The sequence below is a fragment of the Triturus cristatus genome, chromosome 2_2 (assembly GCF_964204655.1).
Source record: "Triturus cristatus chromosome 2_2, aTriCri1.1, whole genome shotgun sequence".
Classification (NCBI taxonomy): domain Eukaryota; kingdom Metazoa; phylum Chordata; class Amphibia; order Caudata; family Salamandridae; genus Triturus; species Triturus cristatus.
In genome coordinates, this window is record NC_140582.1 from 1,224,940,104 (window position 1) to 1,224,959,828 (window position 19,725).

The 19,725-nt window shown below is 50.1% G+C and overlaps 1 protein-coding gene across 1 annotated transcript in view; it reads left to right on the top strand.

Moving 5' to 3' along the window:
• Positions 1–8,639: 8,639 nt before the first annotated feature.
• LOC146863453 (coagulation factor XI-like) overlaps positions 8,640–19,725 on the top strand; it is a 291,685-nt gene continuing 280,599 nt past the window's right edge. The window contains exon 1 of the mRNA XM_085643174.1: positions 8,640–8,701. Within this exon, the coding sequence (XP_085499300.1) occupies positions 8,644–8,701 (58 nt within the window). The 5' untranslated portion in view covers positions 8,640–8,643. The remainder of the gene's footprint in view (positions 8,702–19,725) is intronic.

The following is a 19,725-nucleotide window of genomic DNA, read 5'->3' on the forward strand; positions in this document are numbered from 1 at the left end:
GGCTTGACAGACAGCACATTCAACCAATGGTAAGGTATGAAAAACACATGAAACTGGTGGCTGGAGGAGGCTGACCCAAAGCCCCTCTTTCTTTGCAGTTGTACGTTTTTAGAAGAATTGATGGCAGGAGGATATGATCCCATGACCTCTGGGTCCAAGGACAGCGCTCTCCCCAGCAGCTCCGCCTAATCAGTCGAGCGCTCCTGCTCCAGCTCTGAGCTCGCCCGGCAGGGTTGAAGCCGGCAGCCCGTCCCGCGCCGCAGGATCTCCTTGTGCTATTCTGTTGGATTGTCACATTTCGATTAAACTTGTTGGCTCATGTGTGTGATTGTTGCCTGCTGCCTGTTTTTTTCTCTCTACATTATTATTAATGTTACGGGGGTTCTCACGACCCCATGGACCTGAAAAACTACCGCCCTTCTCTCTCCTCCCCTTCGCGGCCAAAGTCACGAGAGACTTGTAAACACCCAGCTGACCGCCTTCGTTGAAGAGAACTCCATCCTAGTGTCAGGGTTTGAAGACCAGGGCGCCTACGAGGTTCCGATTATCATTCAGGCGGAACTACAAGTCCCAGCAACCCCAGAGAAGGGGGAGGGGCTACAGACTTTATAGACACGAACAACGCGTCAGGGCGTTGTTCGTGATTCTGGAACCTGGGAGCAGCAGAGGGCGTTCTCGCTGCTGCGGCTCGATAATCCGCTCTTCCGATGTAGGAGGAGAGACCCGTGTATAACATTGAAGCCTGCTGTGGGTTATCGGCAGGCACTCGCAGGACGCTTGTTCGGAACTCTCCGGGCAAGATTGAGACTCGCTGAAAGGCGCCGGGGGAAGCCAAGGACCGAGGGAGTTCGGATCGAGGCACCCGCTTTGCCGGAGAATTCAGCAGTCAGTGGCAGGTAAGCCGTGGAGGTTCGCACGGCGGCCACAACTTTGAAAGAGACTTTCGTTTGGATAAAGATTTGTTATAGCTTTGATACTCGTTAGTGGCCATCTGGCAGCCATGTGGGTGGAGCCGGCCAATCATTTTAGTTTGTTGGGCTGAGGTCCAGAGCCCGTGGAAAACCAATTGGAGGGGAATTAGGAAGCCCTGACTGAAAGGGCTCTTTGCAATTACTTTGCGTTGCAGTTTTGATTCCCAAGTACAACGAATGTGGGAAGGAGATGTTTGTACATAGAATTGCCCTGCCATCTCAGAGAGAAGACTAGTACGACCAGAGTGACTACGTCAGAGAAATACTTGGCAGGTGGGAGGAAGAACCAGTGAGACCTGACGAGAGTAGATAGCCTGTGAACGTTTATAATTTTCATGCCTTTGTTTTGCAGGTGTCCCTTCCCACGCAGCTCCTACCCTATCCTTCCCCTCGCCTGATCCCCTCAACACTCTGGAGCTTCCGAATCAGAGTTTGGGGAGGTCGGGAGGGGGGCCCCTTTGAGCATCACCCAGATCCTGAGGAGAACCGGGAAACCGTGACAGAATCACGAACCCACGATATTTTCTCCTCCCGGTCTGGGTCATTCGCAAAGATGGCTACGTTAGAGGAGGTGATCCTAGCTTTAGCGGCGGTGCAACAAGAGTTAGTAGCATCTCGAGCTGAGACAGCGGCCTTGCGAGAGAGAGTTGATAGACCGGCTAGGAACCCGTTTGATGTGATGGTTGGTCAGCCACAAATTCAGGTGACCGTACCCCCGCCCATTCCTTTGGCTACTCCCGAAAGGTATGCGGGAGATCCATTAAAGATACAGACGTTCCTCACTCAAATCACGCTTCACTTCTCCTGTCGTCCTTCGTCGTTCCCTACTAACCATTCCAGGGTGGCGTTTGCGGTATCATATCTAACTGGGGACGCCGCCAATTGGGCGGTTCCTTTGGTTAGGAACGATGATCCGTTACTGACCGACTGGAACGCTTTCCGCACGGAGTTTGAACGGGTGTTCGACCGCAGGGCTACTACTCTAAGTGCAGATAGAGAGTTGTTGGAACTACGCCAGGGCAAGCAAGACTTGGTAACATACATGACGAAGTTCAATAGACTAGTGGGGGAGACAGCGTGGCCCGAGGAGAAAAGAATGGCGTTGTACTATCAAGGGTTGAAGGACGAGCTTAAAGACGTGATAGCGCAGATAGATCCCCAACCCAAGACCTGCATGGATTTAATTAATCTAACGCTACGCCTCGATCATCGGCTAACAGAGAGGGGGGGGGATAGGAAAAAGAGCGAGAGGTCCGCAGTAGGATGGGATCATGACAGTCGGGCCCCGCAAGTAGGCCGGGATGCTGGTTCGGAACCTATGGAAGTGGGAGCAATTCGACCCCCGCTGTCAAAAACAGAGAGAGAAAGTCGCAGAGTCCTGGGACTCTGCATGTACTGTGGGAAGAAAGGCCACTATGTAAGGGAGTGTCCCCAGAAGCCTAAGAAACGAACGACAGGTTTCATGGGAAAACGGTTGGCCGTCACTGCCAGCGGGAAAGACATTCAGACAGACACCGCAGAGAGCGAAGCAGTCACGCCTGAGTGGAGATTGCCTTCGCTGTCGGGGGGTGAGAGTAAGACGACAGAAACCCATATTGTTCTGCCCATGCTCCTGAAGAACGGTTCAGCCACACATCCGGTTCGGGCAATGATCGATTCAGGAGCCACGGGCAATTTTATGGATGACGGATTGGTACACCGGTTGGGTTTGGGTAGGGTCCCAGTTCTCAAACCTGAGACGGTGTTAGCGGTGGATGGGACTCCGCTGACATCCGGTCCCATCACCGAACAGACAGAGGAGGTAGAATTGATCCTCCACGGTGAGCTGCAGGATCACGTGGAAGACATCAGGTTGAATATCATCGACGCCCCTCAATATGAGATAATTTTGGGGATGCCCTGGTTATGGCGACATAATCCAACCATGAATTGGAGAATCAAAACCATTTGTTTCGATTCCATAGAGTGCCTAGAGCAGTGTATGAAGGATAGGGTGTCAGTCTCTCACACGCTCGCTCTAGCACCGATTTGGCAGGTGGCCACGGCAGTAGAAAAAGAGACCGAGCTACCCCAGGAATATGCTCGGTATCAGGGCGTCTTTTGCGAAAAAGAAGCGGAGACTCTGCCGCCCCACCGCGAATATGATTGCAGGATAGACTTGGTGGATGGGGCGACCATGCCCTCCTGTAGGGTATATGCCTTATCCGAGCCCGAGACCCAACACCTGCGGGACTATTTAGATACATTCTGTGCCCTGGGGTTTATTCGCCCCTCCCGCTCGCCTGCAGCATCTCCCCTTTTCTTTATATCGAAAGCGAACGGCGAGCTTCGAACGTGCATAGATTACTGCATGTTGAATAAGAATACTGTCAGGAATCGGTATCCATTGCCGCTCATCCCCGTGTTACTGGACCAGGTGAAGGAGGCCATCATTTACACCCGGCTCGATCTACGAGGGGCATATCATCTGGTCCGAGTCCGCCAGGGGGATGAGTGGAAAACCGCGTTCAAGACCAGATTTGGTCTTTTCGAATATTTGGTGATGCCGTTCGGGCTGTGTAATGCCCCGGCGGCATTCCAATATTTCGTGACCGATGTATTGAAGGAGTACATCGACAGGTTTGTCATCGTGTATATCGATGACATCCTGGTTTTCTCAGTCTCACCCGCACAACACGTGAGTCATGTCCTACTGGTTCTCCAAAGGTTGCAAGAACAGAGGTTGTATTGCAAAATTAGCAAGTGCGAGTTTGGAGTTACGGAAGTTGAGTTCCTGGGAGTAATTCTGAGTCCGTGGGGGTTTAGGATGGCTGAGCGAAAGGTGAAAGCGGTACAGGAGTGGCCGGTGCCTAGCAGCGTGAGAGAAGTGCAGTGCTTCCTTGGGTTCTCCAATTATTATCAGAGGTTCATCTCCCACTTTTCTCAACTGGCATCTCCCATCACAAGGTTGTTGAGAAAGGGGGCTGTTTTCCTTTGGACACCCGAAGCCATGGAAGCCTTCCGCCAACTGAAAGAAGCCTTCTGTACAGCTCCCATCTTGCGGCACCCTCAAATCGACGCACCATTCATTGTAGAGGCAGATGCCTCCAACGTCGCTGTGGGGGCAGTGTTATCTCAACGAGACAAGCATACCGGACAGTTGCATCCGGTGGCATTCTTGTCGAAAAAATTAGGTCCTGCGGAACTCAATTACTCAGTCGCAGAAAAGGAACTGTTGGCTATCAAGAGAGCCTTCCAAGAGTGGAGACACTATTTATGGGGGGCTCATCATCCCATCACCGTATACACCGACCACAAGAACCTGCAGTATATGAAAACGGCAAGGCTGCTATCGCAGAGACAGCTCCGATGGATGTTGTTCTTTGCGGAATATGAGTTTGTGGTGACTTTCCGTCCGGGCTCCGATAATCGTAAAGCAGACACCTTGTCGAGGATCGGAGAGAGCGAGGCAGCTCCACAACAACCTCTGGAAGCCATAGTACCTCCAGAGAAGGTCCTGTGTGTGATCGCAGCGGAGAGGTTCGTGGATCAGGTCAAAGACAGTCGATCCCCTATGCGGTGGCAGCGCTGGGTGGAACAAGAACCTTGTCGGGTCCTGAAACACGGAGTACCACTCCACAAGGACAGGTTGTTTCTACCCACTCAGGAGCTACGGATACAGGGTTTCAATTGGTGTCACAATACAGTGCTGGCAGGGCACCCGGGACAACTGAAAACGCTTCATCTGGTGCGAAGACATTTCTGGTGGGATGGTATGGTGGCAGACGTCAAACGTTGGGTATCTCTCTGCGAGACCTGTGCCCGGGCTAAGGGGGAACACCGCAAGTCTAGAGGGAAACTGATGCCGTTGCCAACGCCACCCCAACCCTGGCACACGATCAGTGTGGATTTCATTCTCGGTCTGCCCCCTGATCAAGGATTCACCGCCATCTTGGTGGTAGTAGATAGCCTGACGAAGATGGGGCATTTTCTGCCGTGCAAGAACCTTCCCACGGCAGGGCAAACGGCTCAGATGCTCCTGGCACAGGTGGTGCGTTTGCATGGCCTTCCGCGGGTCATCGTGTCAGACAGGGGCCCCCAATTTGTGGCGTGCTTCTGGAGCATGTGGTGCAAGGCGCTTCAAGTGAAGGCCGCTCTGTCCACCAGTTTTCACCCGCAAACTGATGGGCAGACTGAGCGCCTAAACCAAACTCTCAAAAAATACTTGCGCTGTTTTTCTGAAGAAGCGACAGACTCGTGGGTTTCGTTGTTGTGGTTGGCGGAGCTGTCATATAATAATACCTGGCACAGCTCTATTCAGGAAACTCCGTTCAGAGCCAATTATGGGTTTCATGCCTCAACGTTGCCTTTGGTTATACCCCGAGAAGTACAAGACCAGCCCGCGGTGAAGGAACAAATGGACCGCCTCTTGCAGCTCCATAAGAGGCTACAGACGACCCTGAGGCGAGCCAAGCTACAGTACAAGAGGTGGGCCGATCGCAACAGGCAAGACGGACCAGAGTATCGAGTGGGGGACAGGGTGTGGCTCTCCACAAGAAACATCCGCTTTCGGTGGCGCAGTGTCTTTCATCCCCGATACATCGGTCCTTTCACGGTGGTACGGAAAATCAATCCTGTAGCGTATCAGTTGAAACTTCCTGCCTCCATGCGGATACACCCTGTGTTTCACTGTGGCCTTCTGAAACCGGCGAGGAACATCAGGAGCCGACCGACTCCGCCGATAGCACGGGAAGGCCAACTGGAGTACGAAGTCCAGCACATTCGGGACTCGAAATTCAGGCAAGGACGATTGTGGTATCTGATCTCTTGGAAGGGGTATCCGTCCGAAGACGACTCCTGGGAACCAAGCTCGAACGTCCACGCCCCTCAGGCGGTGAGGCGGTTTCATGCCCGCAATCCGGAGAAACCAGGATCAAGGAGGCGCCAGGGAGGGGGACATACTGTCAGGGTTTGAAGACCAGGGCGCCTACGAGGTTCCGATTATCATTCAGGCGGAACTACAAGTCCCAGCAACCCCAGAGAAGGGGGAGGGGCTACAGACTTTATAGACACGAACAACGCGTCAGGGCGTTGTTCGTGATTCTGGAACCTGGGAGCAGCAGAGGGCGTTCTCGCTGCTGCGGCTCGATAATCCGCTCTTCCGATGTAGGAGGAGAGACCCGTGTATAACATTGAAGCCTGCTGTGGGTTATCGGCAGGCACTCGCAGGACGCTTGTTCGGAACTCTCCGGGCAAGATTGAGACTCGCTGAAAGGCGCCGGGGGAAGCCAAGGACCGAGGGAGTTCGGATCGAGGCACCCGCTTTGCCGGAGAATTCAGCAGTCAGTGGCAGGTAAGCCGTGGAGGTTCGCACGGCGGCCACAACTTTGAAAGAGACTTTCGTTTGGATAAAGATTTGTTATAGCTTTGATACTCGTTAGTGGCCATCTGGCAGCCATGTGGGTGGAGCCGGCCAATCATTTTAGTTTGTTGGGCTGAGGTCCAGAGCCCGTGGAAAACCAATTGGAGGGGAATTAGGAAGCCCTGACTGAAAGGGCTCTTTGCAATTACTTTGCGTTGCAGTTTTGATTCCCAAGTACAACGAATGTGGGAAGGAGATGTTTGTACATAGAATTGCCCTGCCATCTCAGAGAGAAGACTAGTACGACCAGAGTGACTACGTCAGAGAAATACTTGGCAGGTGGGAGGAAGAACCAGTGAGACCTGACGAGAGTAGATAGCCTGTGAACGTTTATAATTTTCATGCCTTTGTTTTGCAGGTGTCCCTTCCCACGCAGCTCCTACCCTATCCTTCCCCTCGCCTGATCCCCTCAACACTCTGGAGCTTCCGAATCAGAGTTTGGGGAGGTCGGGAGGGGGGCCCCTTTGAGCATCACCCAGATCCTGAGGAGAACCGGGAAACCGTGACACCTAGACTCCTCCCAGTCAGGATTCCACAGCAACCACAGCGCCCTCCTAGCCGCCGCAGATGACAAGTGAATGCTACTGGACCAGGGACACACGGTGGCCCACATCCTGCTAGACCTCTCCACAGCCTTCGACACCGTTTCTCATCGTACACTCACAGCCAGACTCCACGATGCAGGGATACAAGGAACAGCCCTCAACTGGATCCAATCCTTCCTCTCCAGCCGAACCCAGAGGATCGGACTCCCTCCCTTCCTCTCCGAACCCACCGATGTCAACTGCGGAGTACCATAAGGATCATCTCTCAGCCCTACACTCTTCAAAATCTACATGGCCCCCCTCCCCACCATCGTCAGACAACACAGGTGCAGCATCGTATCCTACGCTGACGACACTCAGCTAATCCTCTCCCTCAAGAAGAATCCCAAAGACACCAGACTGCTTCCAGGAAGGAATGAAAAATGTGGCAGCCTCTATGAACGATAGCTGTCTGAAGCTCAACCCAGAGAAGACCGAGGTCTTCATCCTCGGACCCTGCTCCACCGCCTGGGACAGCACCTGGTGGCCATCCGCCCTTGGGAGCCCACCCACCAACCATGCCCAGGACCTCGGTGTCATCCTCAACACCTCCCTCTCCATGAACTGCCAGATCAACGCCGTCGCCTCCACCAGTTTCAACTGCCTTCGCATCCTCTGTAAGACCTTCAAATGGATCCCCTCTGACTGCAGAAGGACCGTCACCCACGCACTCATAACCAGCAGACTTGCCTACGGGAACGCCCTCTACGCCGGAATCAACAGAACTCTTCTACACAGATTCCAAACCATCCAGAACGGTGCAGCCAGACTCATCCTCGGAACACCGCGGTGCGAGCACATGACACAACACCTACACGGCCTCCACTGACTTCCCGTAGAGAAGAGAGTCACTTTTAAACTCCTCACCCACACCTACAAAGCCCTCAACAACATCGGACCCAAATATCTTAACGAGAGAGTCTCCTTCCATGCCCCTAAGTAAAACCCGCACTCCGCCGACCTCACCCTGGCAGAGGTCCCCCGCATTGGCAGAAACAAAACCGGAGGAAGAGCCTTCTCCTACATCGCGGCCAAGACGGATACGGAACCATCTCCCCCCCCCCGCAAGCACCTTGAGACCCTCACAGGTGAGTAGCGCGCTTTACAAACCCCTAATTGATTGATTGATTGATATTCAAATAGCTACAGCTGTCTGCAGCAAGACGTGAAAAGGGGTTGTTAACGCTGTATCCATGAAGGTTCTAGGCAAATGCATACCTTGCAAAAGTGGCCTAGATTTGTGAACTTCTGAAAATGAAAATTTGTGTGAGAGTTCTTACGAAAAAAGGAATATTTTCCCACAGAACGCATTTTTTCTGAATCCCTTTCTCACAGTTTAGTATTTGCAATCTTTGCATAGGTTACAAAGCCTGCAGTTTTAAAGAAAAAATCACATGGTTTGCAAAATAAAAACTGTGAAATGTTGTGCACTCTGATAAAAAATTCATAATTTTAGTGGTGATGCAGGAAAAGCTGGATTTCTCAAATTCGTTTTTCAGATAGATTTTTGATCCGTTAATTCATCGCGCTCCCCATTATGAATGCTCAAATGTTCACAATGTTTTTCTGTGACTGTTTTCTTAATTTCGTGGAATGTGTTTAGTGTGCATTTGCACCAGTAGGTGTATTAGTAAATAACTATAAAGTACATACACTTAAAATACACTTCTCTCCCCTAGAGTCAGTCATGCAGATACCAGCCCTCCTCCTCCTCCTCACGGCCTCAGCTGCAAGGGCAGCCTCTGGTAAGGACATTAATTATTTGTGGTTTGAGTAACGCACTGATTTGCTGGATTGCTTATAGCAAATACCAACAGAGAGTTTTACATAACTAGAGAACAGGAGGATTTGCAATCTTTCCATTTTCACCAACTCAAAGTTGAGAACCTTATGACATTTTGTGTGTGGCGTGGGCGAATGAGGCAGTGATAAACTGAGGGATGATGGCCAAGTGGAATAGATACCTGAGAGGCTTACCCATGAGAGGCTTGCGCCGCCACAGGTCTGGTGAAGCAAACCTCTTAACCATATCTATGAGGCCATACAAAACCACTTTGCGTGGGTTTTCATGACCTCGTAGATACGGAGTAACCGCAGTTTGCTAGGGCCGGTTTCGGCTGATTTTGTTACAGTGGGCCGATATTGCCGGCCCCCGGTAATAAAACTGGCCCAGATGGGCCCAAAACCGTTCCCCACCCTGGCAGCCACCGGTGATACACCTGGTGCCAACTACGACCAGTCTGGCCCTGGTTCCATGGGCGTTGCTGTGGGTGTTCCCATGCAGCACCCATGAGTTTTGATGCTGCCCCAGATTTACAAAATCATGTTAACCTGGGGAAGTGCCAAAACCATACGCTTCCCCAGAACAGGCCTAACGAGGAGAAATATTTTTACTTGTCCTCTTTTTTAGGTCGAGCCTGGGCAGTACATGTGCTGCTCAGCGAGGCATGCTGTATTCAGGTAGGGACTTGAAGCTCCGCCCACTCTCCGCCCCTATTTTTCTTTAGCTTGTGTCATTGTCCACTCTAAACTCTGATTGTTCATTGGTCAAGAGGATTAGTAGTCCCTCCTTAGTACCGCCTCGTCTCATTTTGGAACCTTGCATGGTGACACATGTTGATAAGCGGTAGGCTTTAATTACAGCCTCCCAGCACTATTTTCTCAAATAGCTTTGTCCTGCCGGCCGTTGCAGGCATGACATGCTCTCTCCTAACGCTTTTATTTTATTTTTATAGCACAGGCGCCAAAGGCATTTGCTAAGCAGTAGTTTAAGCTATTGGGATTGTAAATGTAAATGTCTTATATTTATCTGTTGTAAAAAAATCACATAAATAAAAGGAATTGTCATTTACAGTGCCAATAGCTCAAACTCTCCTAAATGCGAGGCATATTGTTTCCTCTTCCCATGTGTGCTCCATTCGGGAAAGAGGAAAACGCCTCTCTAGATTGTTGTTGTGCAGGAAGGTGCTCCTTCCTGCACAAAAGCAATCCTGCATGCAACGCAGACAGCCTTGCACAATGGTACCTGCGTTGGCGCCATACAGCTCACTGTGCACCAGCGCAGGGGGAAATGACAGGAATGCACTGTATTTCCTAAATACAGTGCATTTCTACCCTTTCACATTGGCGTAGGACAGCGCTGCAAGAAGATATGCGGCGCGGTGCTACGCCAATTCCCGATTAATTAGGCCATTGGGTTCTACTTGCATTTTACCACCTGTCTTAGAGAAAAATTACATTTTTATTATAATAAAAAGTCTTAGGCTGTAACTTTTCAAAAATCTGGGAATGAGACCATGAAAAGACTGTACGCAAAAAATTTTTTTTAAAACAGGATGGGGGAGAACAGACTTGATTCAAATTCTGAGAGTTGCAGGTACAATGATGGGTTAAACAGGTAAATTCTCATTTACCATAAACTTTTGGAAGACAGTTTTTCCTAAAGTCTTCAAATCCATTCTTTGTGTTGCATCCGTAATAGGTATTTACAATATCCAAATAGATTCTGATTTGGTCAGCTCATAGATGGCATCACCACAAACCTCGTTTTGCCGTAGTAGGGTCTGAAAAGCGTAGGCCCTTTCTCGCCACCTTCTTTCTAAAAACTTTGCAAACTTGAAAACGTTACATATATAAATCTTATTTTCTTAAGATCACTGCTAAACAACTTATCTTGGGTGAAGACAGCAAACGCTTAAACGTACAGCCAGTGGCACAAAAATGACACAAGGAAAATATGCGACATACTGTGAACACGGGCCTCCTCAACATCCACGAGCCTGGACTGTAATAACAAGCATTTGCAGTGCAATCGGTCTCGCATTTGTGAAAGTTAGAGCTTTTGTCATTGTAAACAACATTGTGTTTATTTATGTTTGTTTGTTTGTAGTGAAGAGGAGGTATGTTGTCTGTAGTGGGATTATGTGGTACACACTATACTATATGGATGTGAAAGGGAGGGTGGCTGGATGAACAGATGAGTGAAATCATGGATGAGTGAGCGCCGCACGGGTGGGGGCCGTTTTTGTTACAGGGCCGTTTTTGCAGCATATCTGGAAAATCGGCCGAAACCCGGCCCTGGCAAAGAGCTCGGCGGCACCCCCAAGCCCCGGCCGAGCACTTTGCCAGGGCCGGATGTTGGTTCCCAGTCCGGCCCTGGTTCTGTATGCAGAAGCCACAGCCATTGTCACGGCTTCCTGAAGGGCTTCAACATCAAATCCTGCTCAGCAGACTGGAATGCACCCTTGGCATCAAGCCGGACGCTGACCACGCTCTGTAGCCACACTAAACCAGGAAGAAGGTAGTGTAGCACCAGGCGGAACAAAAGAAAATCCTCCGCAAGTGACTGCCATGATTAAGATGAGGCACAGGGTCAGACTGATTTGCATATAGCCATAACTGGGGCGGCAGACTGGGCTAAAGAACGGTGATGGATCAAACCCAGATCTGTTGACTGGGTGTGAGTGTTTGATTGGTTCTGATGCTCCGTCCATCACCACCCCCTTTTGTACCGCTTTGTTCGCCATAAGTTGGCAGGGTATGCTCAGACGTTGAGTCCCTTGCTCACTTTGCCACTGGATTCAAGCAAGCCTGGCGGAAGACGTCTGAAATGCCAGAAACCGGTCCTAGGAAGCTTGTTTCCGGTCCAGGGAAGGCATGGCTTGGCAGTTCGGGCTGGACTGTTCCCATGAGGCACAGGGTCAGACTGATTTGCATATGGCCATGTCTGAACTGGGGTGGCAGAGTGGGCTAAAGAACGGTGATGGATCAAACCCAGATCTGTTGACTGGTTGTGAGTATTTGATTGGTTCTGATGCTCCGTCCATCACCACCCCCTTTTGTACCGCTTTGTTCGCCATAAGTTGGCAGGGTATGCTCAGACGTGAGTCCCTTGCTCACTTTGCCACTGGATTCAAGCAAGCCTGGCTGAAAACGGCTGAAATGCCAGAAACCGGTCCTAGGAAGCTTGTTTCCGGTCCAGGGAAGACATGGCTTGGCAGTTCAGGCTGGACTGTTCCCATGAGGCACAGGGTCAGACTGATTTGCATATGGCCATGTCTAAACTGGGGTGGCAGAGTGGGCTAAAGAACGGTGATGGATTAAACCCAGATCAGTTGACTGGGGGTGAGTGCTTGCAATGTTCAACACTCCGTCCATAATTTCCTTTGGTTTTTGCTTTGTTCACCATAAGTTGGCAGGGTATGCTCAGACGTGAGTCCCTTGCTCACTTTGCCACTGGATTCAAGCAAGCCTGGCTGAAGACGGCTGAAATGCCAGAAACCGGTCCTAGGCAGCTTGTTTCCGGTCCAGGGAAGACATGGCTTGACAGTTCGGACTGGACTGTTCCCATGAGGCACAGGGTCGGACTGATTTGCATATGGCGATGTCTGAACTGGGGTGGCAGAGTGGGCTAAAGAACGGTGATGGATTAAACCCAGATCAGTTGACTGGGGGTGAGTGCTTGCAATGTTTAACACTCTGTCCATCATTTCCTTTGGTTTTTGCTTTGTTCGCCATAAGTTGGCAGGGTATGCTCAGACGTGAGTCCCTTGCTCACTTTGCCACTGGATTCAAGCAAGCCTGGCTGAAGACGGCTGAAATGCCAGAAACTGGTCCTAGGAAGCTTGTTTCTGGTCCAGGGAAGACATGGCTTGGCAGTTCGGACTGGACTGTTCCCATGAGGCACAGGGTCAGACTAATTTGCATATGGCCATGTCTGAACTGGGGTGGCAGAGTGGGCTAAAGAACGGTGGTGGATTAAACCCAGATCAGTTGACTGGGGGTGAGTGCTTGCAATGTTCAACACTCCGTCCATCATTTCCGTTGGTTTTTGCTTTGTTCGCCATAAGTTGGCAGGGTATGCTCAGACGTGAGTCCGTTGATCACTTTGCCACTGGATTCAAGCAAGCCTGGCTGAAGACGGCTGAAATGCCAGAAACTGGTCCTAGGAAGCTTGTTTCCGGTCCAGGGAAGACATGGCTTGGCAGTTCGGACTGGAGTGTTCCCATGAGGCACAGGGTCAGACTAATTTGCATATGGCCATGTCTGAACTGGGGTGGCAGAGTGGGCTAAAGAACGGTGGTGGATTAAACCCAGATCAGTTGACTGGGGGTGAGTGCTTGCAATGTTCAAAACTCCGTCCATCATTCCCTTTGGTTTTGCCATGATTTAAGATGAAGCGCAGCGGCTGTGAGGCGGACGCCATGCTGAGACCATCAATGCTGGACTGCCAGCCCTCCATGCAGCGCATTCTAACTGTGGCTGCACTTTTTGTTACAGCTTACAGAGAAGGCATTGCTTTTGTTGTAATTACAGCCGGAGTAGGCCCGCGTTGTGACTACACCTCTGCTCTGAAGTACAAAGCAGATAGTATTGTGCTGTTGGAAGTAACGATGCATACACTCTGCAGCACTTCCTTAGCAGCGTTATACGTTAGCGTTTTAAAAAATGCCCTTTAATTTCGAAATGCGAAATAGCCCTGAAAACACCCAACTCTTTTGGGGAACACAAGGGCAGGTTAGCGTTTCTAGGGACCTTCGGCGCTGCGAGGCATGATTCATTACAATACATTGCTCCAGAAATATCTGTTAAATTGTTCTTGCAGTGTTCGCCAAGCATGCCTAGTTGACACGGGAATGCTCCTGGCGTAAACTGAAAAAAATACAAAAACGGTGACAAACAAAACAAGAAAGTGAACGAGTGGTGTGCCCTCGCTGGGCAGCGGCAGCGAAGGCACGAAAGTGAAAGCATTTGTAACCTGACCCAAAATATATGGCAGGCTGCGCAGGCTGCTGAAGCTGCTCACTTTGGAGCTGGAGAACAGGGTTCGAGCCTCGGCATGGGCTGCATTATTCAATTATTTAAAAAATAAACAGAGATCTCAGAGTGGGGGTGGACAGAGACAAATTAAAAAAATAATACACATGGAGGGGGAGACAGGTACAATAAAAAAAAAAAACACGGTTGAGATGGAGAACTGTAGCATCTGAAACCAAGTATAACAAAGGGTGCGAGGAGCGCAGCAAAGAAAAAAAGTAGTCCCTAATTAAAAAGATAACAGCCAGCAGCGTAAGTTAACTGTGGTTGGTCGATGCTGCTTCCTCCAGAAAGGGAAGAAAAAGGAAGTGATGTATGGGACCACAAGCCAACAATGAGCAAGATAAGAACAGCAATACCGGATTCCACCAATGGCAAGCGACAAAACAAAGAAAAATGCAATGGGTGGAGTTTCAGTAGTAATACTGATTACTTGATGCCTCGGAGAGGCAGCGCATTCGCTGCTCCATGCGAGACCTAAACACTAAAGACTGTAGTTCACAAACTCCCGACACAATTGAATGAGGGGGGCAGCTACCACTGCATTGATCTGCAGGCTGCCAGAGTCCTCAGAGTAGGAAAGTTCTCCCAGATTACTAAAGTGCTCAAGGGCTATAGATTCGATGTATTGAAGCTTCTTCCAGATTTAAGTCTGGCTTAAGCCGGGAATGGCAGGGTTGAGACTGTCCTGAGGCGCCCTGGCCACCGACCATGATGGCCGCCTGGCCCGGAGTTCTGCTGCACCAGGAGGCCCGGGGGCGGAAAACGCAGATAACCGGTGGTCTTTGACTGCCACGGATACTGGGTGTGTATCCACCCGTCTGGGGGGTGTCTTGTGCCCAGGGGGGCCGGCCTAGGAACTGAGGCAAAATTAACTGATGGACCGCAGGGAGCAGTGCACCCACAGCCGCTCACAGCCCCTGCTGCAATCCACTCAAACCTCCGGCAGTCTTGGGATGGAGAAGGGCTGAAAAGACGAATAATAAATAAATTATGAAGATGTTAATGCCGCCTCCTTCGGTTTCCCACATTCTTTGCCAACACCAGCGGAGGGCATATCAGCACCTGGACAGCTGCTCATCGGGACCAACACGTGCTAAAATACCACCTAGGCATATATTTAAGTAACCGCTAGAGGGAGCCGAAAGACAAAATATGTCATGTTTTTCCTTTACTAGGAAACTCCAGTGCATCAAAAACTGGAATCAGCACCTGGACAGCTGCTCATCAGGACCAACGCGTGCTAAAATACCATCTAGGCATATATTTTTTCAGTAACCGCTAGAGGGAGCCGAAAGACAAAATATGTCATGTTTTTCCATTACTAAGAAACTCCAGTCCATCAAAAACTGGACAACGATGGTGTCAAAAGCATATGTTTTTTTATTTACTTATTGGTTTATTTATTTGTTTTCTATGACGCTGCTGCACCTAAAATACTTTAACGAGCTTTATACAGAACAGCTGCTCTCAGTCCTTGTAAACCCTTCCTTTCTGCAGGCAACCCAGAAGGGCTGTCAGCTGAGCGGTGAGTCGCTCAGTACAAACAATTTCTCCGGATGGCTTTGAAATGAATGGAACTACCCCATCTCTTACTAACCCTGGCCCTGAGTTTTTACAACAACGCAACGGAAGAGGAAGCCTGTAGGGACCTGTCCCTATTCGACACACTAAGCTGCAAAGCCAAGGGTTGGAGCTGTAGGAGTGCAGGGGGCTCGTGCTAGCGAGGACCAGGTACATCAAAGTTTACAGAGAAGACTGCCCAGGGCATTAATGGACAGTCCCTGGCACATTAATACCCAAGCGAGCGGTGCTTCGTTCTGACCTTATACCGAGTATGTGCGGCTGCAGAAGACAGGTCCCAGGGCCTGCGTTCAATGGCGGGAAGAAACTTGAGGAAACTCCAGGGGGTGCTGAGGGCCCCCCCTGGAGCTTGAGCCCCCCCCCCCCCGCATCGCGGGGCCCTATGTTACGTCACTGCCTGCGCTGAGTGAGGGCCATCAGCACATCAGCAGTATGTGAGAGGATGCAGAACTGTCTCTTTCATTCCATAACTGCTAGAACAGAAGCCACTAGTAACAGCAAACTACCAACCTGAGGGCCAGAAAGAGAGATCAGACCGCACTGCTTCACCCTCTCTTGCATCACAGCCAGGCCTCCTTGGCCTAGAAATTCCGACAAGCGAGCTCGTGAGTACAAAAAGGAACCATTCACTCCCACACGGATCCCCCTCGGGGTGTGTAGCTGGCCCCCCATGTAGTGAGAGCTCATGATCTGAGTGCAGTCTGCCCCTTTCCCCACACCAGAGGCCTGACACGACCATTTTTGACATTCACCCTATGGGGCATAGGCTACCTGGGCACCATGACCACCTGCGCCCGCAGATAGTCCATCTCCTCTGAAAGACCTAGCAGCACCAGCACCACTTGACCCCTGAGGGGATGCTTCGGAATAGAGCGCTCGATGCCGGATACAGGCTGCTTCTCGTTCAAAAGACTGAACGCCTCCCTAGAGGGGGTACAAACTCTCTGCTCCTAGGCAACCGCTCCTTCTCAGCAGGACCAAGGTATTGTAGGTATTTCTGATAAGCCCTGGCATCATGACCTACCACTGGTCTGCCCGTTAAGGCATGGTTGGACGCCCTCAAAGACACCTGCACAAATTCAACGTCCCCTGACGTCCCCTGATGAGGAGGTGGAGATTCAGACCGTCCACACCTGGATATTGTCCGTTTCCAAGGGTCAACTGCACGCTGGCCCAGGATGGTGCCTGGGAAACCGACCATACAGCTGCTCATCACAGAGTCGGTCTCTCAAACTAAACCTTCATCCCCTTCGCAAGGACCTTCAAAGACCACTATGGACCTGATCCTCAAAGAGGTAACTTTGGTGGGTTGGAGGCTGAAGACAATGGACGCGAAAATTACGGACCTCACCACCGAAACAAAGTCGATCAATCCTGAAATCTCTGGTTTCCAAAGCAAGTTGGAGATGCTTGACCATCGCTTGTCCTCTCCCAAATCCAAAGTCGACCTCCTGCCAAAAAGGGCCATAGAACTTCACGCTCTGTGCAACCAAATTATGGACCTTGAGTCTCAAACCTGCTGGGATAATGTACACTTCTTCAGGATCCCTGAGAAAGCAGAAGGCACAGATATCAGAGGCCCTCTTCACAACTTCTTGACAACCCTGCTTGGGATTGCCTTTTTGCCTCTGCTTGAGATGCAATGAGCGCATAGAATATGGCCACAGCAGACCTCAGCCTCATCTGGTCCGAGACCTATTATCACCTGCTTCCTTCGGCATGACCAGGTACGCCAGATCCTGACAGAGGCAAGTGTTCACAGGCCCCTTTCATTTTGATGGTCACATGATCCAGGTGGCAGCAGACATTTCTGCACAGAGTAAGGTTTTCCTCTCCATCCGGCCACTCCCCTGTGTTGTGATTCGATTTAGATGTGCGTATATAGGTTTTCCTAAATCATGTCCTTATATAGGCACAATTCGTATTGCCCTTATTTAGGCATAGAATCCCAGTTCTTATTTAGGCATTAGCCATGCTATCCAAATACAGGCATGGTCACCTACATCCGTCTATCCCCACGTCACAACGCGTTCTTAGAAACCAGACCCTTAAGCCATTGGGACTTTCCGTAGCTAGGATGACTGATTTTTCCAAGAACTCATCTATTATGCATGAACTAGTATTCCTTAGGGGTTCATTCATGACGTCTTCCTCTGCCCGACTTTACGTCAATGCTAACATTCCTAAGCAATTTCCAGGTATAAATATACCTTCCCTTACCATGGCAAACCACGGCTCGGCTGCACAGCTCGATACGGCTCACCACGGCAAGTTCGCAAGGAATTCGAGTCCCCGCCTGACGCACTGACGAGACGCTGTCATCCCTGCTCGCAGAGTATCCATCTTCCAGTGTTCTGACTCCCTTCACGGGGTGTTAGAGTTTGAGACCCCGAAAGAGATTTCCACCTCTCTCATTCTAAGGTATGGAGCTGACTAGAACCTAGAGGGACTCTTGGCATATGCAAAACTATAGCATACCATACTATATAATGCAGCACCTACTTCATACCTGGGGACATCAAATTTGGCCTCTTTGAGTTGGCACGGATGTGGATTACCATGGACGGCAAATCCAAGAACTTTTTGATCCAGGGGAATTGCAGGCCTTTGTAGATGGGCTACATTAAGGAGCCATGGACACTTCACAGTGTCCTCCTGATCTCCCTGCCATGGCGGGAGATCCTCTTCTCCATAGTAGATTTGAAACACATCCGCAGGGGCCCCACCACCAGAACAAAAATCATTGTATGCAACATGACAAGAAGAACATAATAAAAGTGGTGGCAGAACACACACAGGACAGAGGGCGCGACAAATCCCACTCACCACTCAAGCCTGCAGTCTGATGGCTGATGTATTGGACGGAAATATTGATCCCTCAGAATTTTCCCGGCCTGTAGACTGAATATAGTAGACTGCATGTTTGTTATTGATTGGGCCATCTTTCTCCCTGGCCGTCTTTGATGCATTTGTTCAATGTAGTTCATCATTAAATGTTAGACTCAAGCCCGACCGTTGGTGGTTCGTCAAAAACAAACGTCCACTTCCCATTCACTTCCCATTTCCGCAGAATACCATGCTATGTTATACTCCACTTGGTCGTACGTTTCACAGATTATGACACAAAACCTCAGCAAACACACCTTCCATCCACCCCCAAAAAGTACACCTTATGGGGTTATGATCCACATGGCTGCATCCCCCCCCCCCACCCTTCCCCAGTGCACCGTCTCTCCTAGTGCTGGGACATAGTTTGTCCTGTCTTCTCATCAATTGTCTTCTGCTCAGCTCATAGGCATTGGAGCAGGCCTTTCTCTTTATCTTTCATGTCATTGCTCATCCACCCTCTGATCTTTGCCACTGTCAATGTCCTGAAATGTTTATTTTTTTGGGCCTGCTCCCCACCACTCACATTTCCTCTCTACCACTGAGCCCCGGGGCCTGCCAGATGCGATGGCCCTGCAGGTGTAGACTAGCTGACCACAGTTGATAGGACACGTAGTGCAGTGCACTTGATTACATGGTTGGTTTTTGATTTGCATAACATTGTATTAATTTGTGCATTGCTCTTTTCTTTTTTCCCTGAAACTTGTTCCCTTTTCCCCTTCTCCCTCTTCAACTTTTTGATTTTCTGGTAGCTTTTTTTTACAGCTATCTTGGGTATTCGGTTAAGGTCCTTCTCTTTTTTTGCACCTTCTTTCTAGTCCTTAGAAAGCATGTCTGTTCTTGGCAGCCATTTTTAACATCCCAAAGACTGCCTGAGGGATCTGAGTAACTTCCAACCTCTCCCAACATCGCTCATGGCATTCAAACCCCCCCTTTGTTTCTCATGATCTTTATGTCTGCTCATAAGTCCTTACACATTCTTTCCTGGAACATCAATGGTCTTACACATTACATCAAGCGTAAAAAAGTGCTTTCCTATCTCAATTACAAACATGCGGACAAAGCTCTTCTCCAGGAGATGCACCTCACTGAGACAGAAGCTGCAAAGCTCTGAATCGATTGGGTGGGCAAATAGATTCATAGTTTTTGTCATGTGCAAGTGGCAGATGACTTGCCGAGTCCTGGGAAACGTGGCACAGCCATCTTGAGTCGAAAGACCTTGCACCAGGTAGTGTTTAAGACCTGGGTTGATCCGGAAGGTTGCTATGCGTACTCCAAACTAAAAGTGAACTGTACAATGCGGAGGTTCAGTGTATGCGCCGACGGGTCCAAGGAGCGCTTTCCTTCTTCACCTCAGCAGTGTATTGACCAAGATAGATACCTCCAACATCCTGATACGTGGGGATTGGAACCTGGCCCGGGATGCAGTCTTAGACCGCACCAGTTGTATTGACGTATCCAATAATGCAGACAGACTCCTCCT